The sequence below is a fragment of the Diachasma alloeum genome, unplaced genomic scaffold (genome assembly GCF_001412515.2).
Source record: "Diachasma alloeum isolate Michigan unplaced genomic scaffold, Dall2.0 Dall_scaffold_00358, whole genome shotgun sequence".
Taxonomy (NCBI): domain Eukaryota; kingdom Metazoa; phylum Arthropoda; class Insecta; order Hymenoptera; family Braconidae; genus Diachasma; species Diachasma alloeum.
In genome coordinates this window covers 39,286-50,137 of record NW_021680497.1, presented here as the reverse complement: position 1 = coordinate 50,137, position 10,852 = coordinate 39,286, and the positions used below count along the sequence as shown (strand labels likewise).

The 10,852-nt window shown below is 36.2% G+C and overlaps 3 protein-coding genes across 3 annotated transcripts in view; 2 read left to right on the top strand and 1 right to left on the bottom strand.

Moving 5' to 3' along the window:
- The window catches only part of LOC107041143, a 6,262-nt gene extending 4,270 nt beyond the window's left edge, over window positions 1-1,992 (top strand). Inside the window, exons 4-5 of the mRNA XM_015261549.2 lie at window positions 740-1,230; window positions 1,630-1,992. Coding sequence (XP_015117035.1) covers window positions 740-1,230; window positions 1,630-1,780 — 642 coding nt within the window. The 3' untranslated portion in view covers window positions 1,781-1,992. The remainder of the gene's footprint in view (window positions 1-739; window positions 1,231-1,629) is intronic.
- A 175-nt stretch (window positions 1,993-2,167) lies between these two features.
- Window positions 2,168-4,864, bottom strand: LOC107041151 (cyclin-L1). Its single transcript, XM_015261558.2, has 4 exons — window positions 4,457-4,864; window positions 3,993-4,177; window positions 2,760-3,344; window positions 2,168-2,497 (listed from the first exon to the last, which is right to left on the bottom strand). The coding sequence occupies exons 1-4, from the start codon at window positions 4,679-4,681 to the stop codon at window positions 2,305-2,307; spliced, it is 1,188 nt and encodes a 395-aa protein (XP_015117044.1). The 5' UTR covers window positions 4,682-4,864; the 3' UTR covers window positions 2,168-2,304.
- Window positions 4,865-7,268: 2,404 nt separating this feature from the next.
- LOC107041146 (somatomedin-B and thrombospondin type-1 domain-containing protein) overlaps window positions 7,269-10,852 on the top strand; it is a 37,128-nt gene continuing 33,544 nt past the window's right edge. Inside the window, exon 1 of the mRNA XM_015261552.2 lies at window positions 7,269-8,607. Coding sequence (XP_015117038.1) covers window positions 8,364-8,607 — 244 coding nt within the window. The 5' untranslated portion in view covers window positions 7,269-8,363. The remainder of the gene's footprint in view (window positions 8,608-10,852) is intronic.

The following is a 10,852-nucleotide window of genomic DNA, read 5'->3' as shown; positions in this document are numbered from 1 at the left end:
ATCAAATTAAATAACATAAATTGATCAAATTAATTTAATTACCAAACCAGAACTAGTTTTATTAAATTTAATATTCATAAATTAATTTCATGAACTGTAATGTGAACAGATAATCAATTTATCCTTAATTGGTCCCACGAAATTGCCGACTTTTTCGTAATTATTTACAGAACAAGTGTTATTTTGCAAAAAAACAGCTCAAATTATCAAATTAAATAATCTAAATTAATCAAATTCATTTAATTACCAAACAAGAATTAGTTTCATTAAATTTAATATTCATAAATTAATTTCATGAACTGTAATGTGAACAGATAATCAATTTATCCTTAATTGGTCCCACGAAATTGCCGACTTTTTCGTAATTATTTACAGAACAAGTGTTATTTTGCAAAAAAACAGCTCAAATTATCAAATTAAATAATCTAAATTAATCAAATTAATTTAATTACCAAACAAGAATTAATTTCATTAAATTTAATATTCATAAATTAATTTCATGAACAGATAATCAATTTATCCTTAATTGTTCCCTTGAAATTGCCGACTTTTTCGTAATTATTTAGAGAACAAGTGTTATTTTGCAAAAAAACAGCTCAAATTATCAAATTAAATAATCTAAATTAATCAAATTAATTTAATTACCAAACAAGAATTAATTTCATTAAATTTAATATTCATAAATTAATTTCATGAACAGATAATCAATTAATCCTTAATTTCTCCCACAAAATTGCAGACAGAAGAATCCCCGAGTAAAGAGAGTTTATCAGTCTTTTCATCGAAGCTCTCCAGCTACCCTTGCCCCAGTCACTGGACCCTCCTCTACACCAGTGATCAGCATGGAGCTGGAGCTAATCGTCTCCTCCACCACATCCTGGGGTACCGAGGCCCAACGATCGTGTTCATTCGAGGGGAGAACGGCGACGAGGACGGAGTTACTTACTGCATATGCTCGTCCATCGAGTGGCGAGAGTCCCACCTGTACTGGGGGGACGAAGACTGTGTGATCATCGAGCTCCAGCCGTGCTACAGAATCGTGGAGAAGGGGCCCAAACTGCTGTACTTGAATACCAGCATCAGGGGGTATCCGCATGGCCTCAGGGCTGGCAAGGATCCACGTAATCCGTACATTAATGTTGACCAGAGCTTCGCTTCGGTTAGTTTTGGGGGTGCACCACACAGAATCAAGAGTATTGAAGCTTGGGGATGTGGGGATCGCAAATCAAGGTGAGAATTTCATAATAATCAACTTAATTAAAATGGAAAAAAAATGAAAAAACTTTTTTGTGTCGTGAAAAAATTAGGGCTTTGGATTTTTTAACTAAAAATTAATCGAAAAACGTATCCAATTGTTAACAATAATAGTCAATTACTAGATACTCAATTCTCAGAAATATTGAATGAAATTTCATCAGCATTCCCCCATTTTTTTCACTAGTGAAGAACACAAAATTAAATTCTTCGCAACGTGGAATTTTTCATGCACTTCGTCGTTAATCATTCATTATCACCGATCAATGATGATAATTCCCTTGTTCTCCCCCCTCAGATAACATCGTAAATACCTTATCACAGAGGCGCGTCATACCCACAAGTATGAATCGCTACATGTTTTTCATTCCTCAGAGAACGACAGTTGGAGATTAAAAAATGGCAAGTTAAGGAGGCTGAGAGGCAGCGTGTGGTAAAACTGAGTGCAGCTGACTGGCTAGATCACCCCGATCGTTATTTATTGGAACTGGCTGGCCGACCGTCCTACGTCAACGCTGAGAAATAAACAATTCGTATTTTATTGTTCCTATGGACATAATTTTTTGAGTTTTTTCCTTGTGTATATGTAAATATAATGATAGAATTATTTTTTAAATAGAGGAAAATTTTGTTTTATTTTCTTTTTCATTTTCGTCTCAGCAGTTTTATGATGAGGGAAGGAAGTGAAAACCGCACGGCCTTAAAGAATAAAAATAGCTTAAAGGATGAGGTGAAGAAGCTGTGGAGGTGTTATTACTGAAAAACCACGTGTTCCTGAGGATTTCCGAGAGATATTCCTTCCTTTCGGTCACAACAGCTCATTTTTTAGTCATTTTAATCGTGAAGTAATCTCGTTAATAAGTAATTCGAGAGAAAAAGGATATTTTTAATGAATCTAGTCTCTAAAAAAAAATGAGAAATGTTTAGTCGATATTTATTTTTATATACAAAAAGGAAAGGGCTTTTGACCAAAAAGTCTTGCACAAATTTCCATGATTCGAAACAGAATTATGATAATGTATGCATTCACTTTAATTTCCCTAATTTCGATCAGCTTCGTGATCTTCTTCTGTACTTGCGACTCCCAGAACTGCGTCTTGAGGTTTTCTTTGGCTTCCTGGATCTCCCTCGGCTGTTACTCCTCGATCTACTTCGACTCGCGTACCTCTTCTTCTTCGAGTGCTTCGTACTTGACTCCTCTCGAGCAATGGATGACGATGTCGTTATCGATGATTTAGATTTTCTGAAAAGAATGAGAAACCTTGAATAGAATTGTGGAAATTATTGAATAATTCGTCTGGGGAATATCGTAAGGTATTTCTCGTAGAATTTAACGAAACTCATAGAAGATAGTCTGACTCTATCCCACGAAATCACTAGGTGATTTGTTAAAATTCAGATGCATCTGTTGTAAATTCTAAAAAAATTCCAGTTAAATCATCTCACTGAGTGATTTAAAACGAAAACGTCAAGAAAATTTCCCAAAAAAAAACAAAAATAAATACCTAGGTGATTTAGCTCTTTCAGGGACTGCATGAGTTCCACTTCTGCTGATGAATCCCCCCCATGCATTATGATGCTTAGGCAGCGGTGGACTGGGCGTATGTCCATCAGCGTCATTCCCCCTGGCCTTGGACCTGGCCTCCTCGTACTGTCTCCTCAACTCCTCGACTTTCTTCTCCAGCTCCTCTGGACGCACTCTCGGGCGAGTGTAAAGCCTCAAAATCCTTCTGCAGACATCTCTGATGGAGGTTTCATCGACTTTAAAGAGGGAGAACCAAGGCGGTGACGTTGGGAGGGGCAATCGCAGCTGTCTGGCACCCAGGTAGACGCAGGCACACGCCACTGTCTCAGGATGATGCCGTAGGAAGACGTCGGAGCGCAGAGAGTCGTTCATGTAGTTCCAACACTTCTGCATGAGCTCCTGGTTCTTCTCATATCCCAGGACCTGCAGGTACATCACGATGATCTTGTGGGGATGCTTGACGTGAACGCAGAAGCCCAATTCCTTCAGCACTCGACGCTCTGCTTTAATCACTTGATTCTTCAGGCCTACGTAGTTCTGGTCGAGGATTACTGGAGTTATTGATCTAGAATAGAAGTGATCTTGTTATTAATCACTTGATTGACACATTTTTGTGATTTTAGTTTTTATAACTGATTGAAAGGCAATTCAGGGAGAATCATCGTGACTTTATAGGGAATAATTGAGTCGAAAGAGATCAAAGGAATGAAAATTTTTGGACTTTCTCAAGGCTCGGGCGGACTATCTCTCGAACGGGATCTTGGTTGTTTATTTTTTTATTTTGATAATCTGAAATGATCTTCAATTGCTATTCAATTTTGCATAGCCCTGAAGTCTTCAAAAATTATGATTCTACAATCAAAAAAACATTGAAAATGACAATTGGGAAATGAAGCTAATAGGGAGGAAATTGCAAATTAATAATTTGATGTGTCTAATGGCTGTTAGGTCGTCATTTGTTACAGTAGTCAATGGCTGTCAGATCGTTAGTTACCATGATAAATTAGCTATTCACTATTTCCTCTCTATCGGACTTATTTCTTAATCTTGATTAAAACCGATTAAAAACTCTTTGAAAATGTTCTGTTTTTTTCTACTTTTTTTGATTGTGCAGTCATAATTTTTAGGGACTCCTGCGTGATGTAAAATCCAGTGGAAATTGTGATATATTCTACAATACGAAGATGGCCTCAAATTGTTGTTTTAGACTTACTTTTGACTGGACACTTGTTTTATGTGATTAAAAACGTTGATGACGTCTCGTATCCTTCGTGGTGCCTCCTCAATTTTACTAGCTAGACAGACACATCCCATGGCTGTTGTCTCCATATTATGTCTCACGAGAGATTTGCTGTAGTAAAATCTCTGGAAGATCACCTGGCCTGTAGCCATCGCAACCTTGAAGAAAAATCCAGCTTTATAGCAACAGTATAAATAGATTCATCAATCAGTCTTTAAATTTATTTAAAATATTATTAACTTATCTATCCCCAGATTAACAAAACTAAAACAACTCATAAAACAACTGAAAATTCTCAAACAACTGTCATTGTTTAGATTCAAGTAAATCTAAAATCTCAATAGTTGAGGTTATGTCACATCAAGTTCAACACGTAAACAATGAACTCAGGAGGTCACAAACGAGTTTGATGGTCTGTTAATTATGGTTGAACATACCTGAGGTAATTTCAGCAGAATGCCAGCCGTTTGTATGAGCTCACATCCCAGAATTCTCAAATCAGTCTCGGTTTCAGCGTCGAGACCGTCCAAATGCGACGGAGTCGACTTGAGTTTCTCCTCTGGCAGGAGACAATTCTGAAGTGTGAGGACGATTTTGCCGTAGGGTTTGGCATTCGCTGATTGTGACTTCGTTCCGGGTGTTACGTTCTCTTTGGAACTCATTTTGCACTAATTTAATTGGATTTGTCCAGCGTTTAGCGCTGGAGAAAAATAACAAATTACGAACGGGAGACCGTCACTGCTGAGGCGCAAGGCGGACTAATCAGTGAACTAAATAAACGTATGACCATTGAACAAAAAATACTCTAGTCACATTGCGCCTCCAGCGGCCACTGTTAGTACTACAAAATCTGTCGGCGTTCAGGGCGCAATTTCTATAGAAATTCCTCGACTCAAATTGTTCAAAGTTTTTCATATTTCATTTTTTTATGGAAAGAGAAAAAAATTAAGTGAACTAAAGAAAATTCATGCCTGGGACTTCCTGAAATTTCGAGGAATCAGCGAAGACTGTAAAATTCAGATTAATTATTCCCCGAAAATTAACAGAAATCATAAAAATTTTGATCAATATATTCTTAAATATACAATTGAGTGAAAACCCATGAATATATCTGCCTGAATTTTCTCGTCTTTCGACTGCTCAAGCATTTGGAATTTCATTGCAGTTCCAGTGAAATTGGAAATTCCATGATTTTTCGCTCTCAATAAACTTCTATGTCATTCTTCCCAACATTATCAGTCACCTGTCCATGACGTTTCAATTTTTCCAACACTAAGACGTTCCCCTCGATCCCTTCGGATCAGTATTTGAGCTGCTCCTTACCTTAGAATAAAGGTAAATTCTACTTCACCCTCATTCATCTCCCATTAACTCTTCGCTAACGATTCTATTGGCTCCACTCGGAAACAAATCCGATTCTCCCCTCGAAAAGAGCAATTAATCGAAGAAAATTAGAGCCCAAACTCGCCATCGATTTTTAATCAACCCCCAAATCCCCCAAAACCATTGGAAGCCCTGCATAAAGGTAAATTGAACTCGCCCCATAAAATCGATCGTTAACCCAGTAAATATGATTACATCTGAATTAATTAAAATGTTTTACCGTTGATTAAGAACGACTGTGAACGAGTAATGAAATTCGGTGTGAAGTCCCAGTTTCACCAGTCTATTAGATCCGTCAGTTCCGTAGTCGTTCGGGGAATTAAGTTTCCCCCGGGATATAACTGTCTCTTTCCCCTCGTTATTCAACGGTTTATAATCACTTTCCCACGTCATTTGTATTCTCCGTAAAGGCGTGTGCTCTGTAATCCGCTGACTATTGACATTGAGAAAGAATCTCGAGCACTTCAATTACCGCGAAAGTGAATATAATCTGGGGGGGGGGGGGGTTTAATATTTTTAGAAATCATCGACAAGCAGTTTTCAGGTGACACTTGAAACATCTTCGAGGGGCGGGGATCAAATTAACACACGTGCGGGCGTTTAATTTACACACAATTACAGGAACCTCGGTGTGGGGGATTATTTTATGCATTTGTTGTGGGTTTAGGCGGTTTATTCTGTAGGTCAATGATTAAATTCTAAGGGGCATACTCAAACCATTTAGAGAATATTTAATGAAGATATTGAGGAAAGGGATTTAATTAAAATTTACAATATTTCTGAAAAAATATGAATATTTTTTAATCACTCGCTTTCGATATTAATGCTTGATTAAGAAAGATGAATTGAATTGTTGAATTGTTGAATAATTTAAACGAGTTTTTGACATTTTTGATTTAATTCCAAGGGAAGTCTCATGTTTTAAGTTAAAAAATTCCCTGATTTTTAAAAAAGGTTCCGATAATTTTGTTTTCATAAAATTTTAATCACCAAATTAATATTGATACTGTCTTATTGATTATTTTAAGTGAATTAAAAATGATCGAAACAGTGGATTCTTTGATGAACTAATTATTAAACTAATCACAGGAATTGAGCGCTAATTGACTCTCGCCAACGAATTAATTCTGATTTTGTGTCCTTTTTAGAGTATTTTTTGACCGTATAATATGCTTTCTCTATTCACTCTCATAACGAACCCCAGTGTGTAGGTCAAGTGCTTTTTCTACCCCTACGTGAAAGCGCAATTAAGTCCTTTCCCACGTGCGAGAGCAGGAAATATTTGTATCAATTAGAGGCGGCGTGAAATATCACAAACTTTATGACGTTTTAAAATACAGAAATTAAAAAAATACTCTGGAGGAGTAATTACCTTATGAGTCCTTACATTGCCGACGAGGAGTCCTTTTGGAGAGAGAAAAATATACAAAAAAATTTATCAACTCGTTGCACAATTTTTTTGCAAATAAACGAGTAAAATGGAGCTAATTATTCAAAGCAAATTAATTACAATCATTTCATTCATTCACTAGATGGGAATACGATTTTGTTTTATTTATTCATATTTTTTTGTAAAAAATAGAAAAAAGGAATTCGTCAATTTTGAAAATGCAGAAGGAGAAAACTATTCAAAGAAATTTATGTGATCGTCGCCCCAAATTTCCGAAAATTAATGAAGAAAATGAAAATAATTATTAGAAGGAAATTTGTCAACGTTAATTTAAAGTCCCAACTGTTTATTCATCTTCATTCAGAAGAGATCAGTGACGTGAGCATGCGCATGGGGTCCTTACATCGCCGACGAGGAGTACGAGGATATCACCTCCCCGAGACAATTGCCATCCTCAGTACTCGGTTGCACGCACGACCGTTACGAAGATTCATTAATCCATAATTAATTTTTCTCCGATAAAAGCAATCAATTACTGAAAAATCATCGCTCAAAATATTCCGATTAAATCCATCAATTATTTGAAACCACGTGTTATAAAATAATCAATCAATCAGTCATGATTGAATGCGCTCATCACGGGGCAATTAGAAACTGCATTTCGAATAATTCTCTGTAGTGAATTAAACGGTAATAAAATTCCCCCTAATTATGCGTTCACCTAAAAAAATATCAATTTCATCAGAGAACATCTTCACTTCATTTCTGAAAAATGTCTCATAACAGTTCCTCGTCAATTAATTAATTACCGAAACAATTCCGCAATTAATTAAACTCCACACGAATTCCGAAAAAAATCGCCGATCGTATTTCGCGAAAATCTCCAAAACCATCGGATTTATCGAAAAAAGTCATAAAAGCTTTCTTGAAGCCCTTGAAATTTCCAACAAAAAAGTCTTGAGTATTTTTCCCCCAAAACCACTCGTTTTAGAGATAATCCGCATCGAACGAAACGTCAAAAATCCAGTCATCACTTTATTTCGCAATCAATGAGACTATTGTTCTAATTATTGTTCCATTTCTTGTTGACAAAACGATGTTGAGAAAATTGAGTTTCTACCATCCCCGGATGGAGTAATTGACTAGGCAAATCCAGCTGATGGTGTTACTGACTAGTGCAGGGTGTAACGAAAGCAAGTGGTGGGGTTGTCTCAGTGAGAAAGCTTTGGCTCTTAACGCACTGTCTACAACCGGGAAGCCGCAGTTGGAGACGCGTTGGCCTTCGACACCGTGGTCATTCTCACTGGGACTATCAGCGGGTCATCGAACCGCCAAGAATCCTCGAAAATCTCGAGTCCTCAAGACTAAAAGAAAAAATGTAAAGTCCGAAACAACAAAAACCGAAAGGGAAAACTCGTTAATTTTCATTTTGCAATTGTGATTTGCCCCGATTTTTGTCAACTCTCACGGAGAGTTGATTCATGACCAGTGGACAATTTTAATTTCATTGAACTGATCGGCCCGCCAATTGATCAATTAGGTAATTAATTAGGGGGAACGACTTCGTTAAGATGAATCGAGTCAGATCGTTGGGAATTTGTTTTGTTATCGCGCTTTGTTGGGTGGCGGGTGGTGTCGAGGCTGGTAGCTGTCGCGAGTCGAATCTCTGCTGCTCGGGAAAGGATTCAGCGTGTGTCGTGCAAAAAGTTTCAATAAATTCAGCGTCACAGGGACTCACGGATAAGCCATGTTACTGTGATCATGCGTGTTTGAAGTTGGGTGACTGCTGCAGTGATTTCAAAGAGGCTTGTGGCGGTAAGTCTATTATTTCCGTGATCTCTCGAATTTTTGGGTGAATTGTCCAGGAATTTCGTCATTGGAAATTCACATTAAAAGATTTCTCTCTTTCTTTCTCTCTCTTTCTCTCTTTCTCAAATTCTCATGTAAATTTTTCTAAACATTTTTTCAATGAAATTATCATCGCATTTTAATTAATTCTGCAGGAAATAATTTAAACAGAATGATTAGGGGAAATTTGGTTATTCAATTTTGTTCTTGTGCTTTAAATAGTTCATCCTGTGCAGTGAATTAATTATTTGAAGAATTAATTTTTCAGAATAGTTTTCAAATAAAAATTGCAAGGCAATGTAAAATCCAAACGTGCGGATTATTCGAATGCACGAATTATAATAATGCATAGTGCAATACAAATCATGAAAATAACAAATTATTTCGAACAGTTGATAAAAATTTTGGTCTGAATTTTTCAATTGCAAATGGCAATTGTACTTTTCAAGGAATTTCGTAATTTAAAATTTAGTTTTATGAAAAAATTAATGGACATTCTAAATTTTAGTTCAATTATCCTATAAAAATTGATAGAAATCTACACAAAATTAATGGAAATGACTAATCGAAAATCAAATTCTTGGAACATTTTTTTTATTTTACGGAATGATCATCACATTTTAATTAATTCTACCGTTAATAATAAAAAATGATGTAGTGATGGAATGATGAGGAGAAGTTTATTTACAGAATTCTATTCCAGTGCTCTAAAGAATTAATCCCGTGCGTGAATTAATCACTAAAATCAATCAAAATTAGCTGCTGAAAAATTAATGTTTCAGAATGTGTCGACTATTTCACGTACGTTTCATCTCTAATTCACAATTGGCATTACAATACAAATTAGAATCCGAACGTGCTGATTATTCTAGCTCTCGGATTACGATCGTAACGCCCAAATTATCAGCTGGCATGCGTTTCCACTCGTTGCATATCAGCAGAATGCCCACCGCAGCCAACAAACATATGTTATTCATAACTCCATGCGGGGGTGATTAATTAGTACTAAAACATTCGACATATTTCGAATTTTCCTCGACTCCAGTGTCATAATCCACTCGGGGACATTAAACCCCAGAAAAATGTCCCAAATCGACAAAATACATTTTTCAAATTTATTATTTTTCACTCATTTTTTCATTAAAAAAATCATTCGGGAAGTTTTATTTTGAATTGAGCCATAATTTGTCGTGAATTATCAAATAAAAAAAAAGAGAAAATCCTGAAATGAATAACTATTATTGTTTTGCAGTCAATTTTCTCGACTCCTAAAAATGATGTTCTCACATTTCTCTCTGAACCCCAATTTCACAATCCACTCGGAGACATTAAACCCCAGAAAAATGTCTCAAATCGACAAAACATATTTTTAAAATTTATCATTTTTTACTCATTTAAAAAAAAACGATTCGGGAAGTTTTATTTTGAATTGCGCTATAATTTGACGTGAATTATCAAATAAAAAAAACAGAAAATCCTGAAATGCATAACTATCATTGTCTCGCAGTGAATTTTCTTGACTCATAAAACTGCTGCTCTCACATTTCTCTCCGACCCCCGTTATTCCCAAGATAATTAAAAAAATACCCTCATCGCCCTCAAAGCTCATAAACCCCAGGACCTTCATTGTTCGAAACTCCCAAAAACCCGAAAATAAAATTGACAATCACCCATCAACAGCCCCCACCCCCTGAAACCCTCCGCGACCCACGGAGAGAAATATTCAATAAAAATTACGTATCTTTTCCGTAATTCCGCAGCGAAATGTAGTTATAGGAGATTTTACTGAACTATCAGGAAGTTTTTCCAGAGCGTTCCGTAATTTTTACCTGAATCTCCTGTGAAAAATTACACTACCATCAGACGGAGAGAAATATTCAATAAAAATTACCAGAAAAAAAACGTAAAAATTACGTTTCAAAACGTAATCTGGGAGCGAAGTAAAATTCAATAAAAAGTGTCAATCGTCCCGTAAATTCTACGATCTGTTCCGTAAAAATTACACATCCGTCCGACGCCTCACGGCTAGCCATGAGTCACCGTGAGGGGGAGATTTTAACAACGCGTTCCGTAATTTTTCCGGAACTTTTCTTAAAAATTCTTAAACATCCAAGAATTTTCATGTTCTGAGGCATAATAAGTCTTGAAGTTTCTGTTAGATTTTACAACTTCCAGAAAAATTACGTGACTTTTTCGTATTTTTTCGGTGACA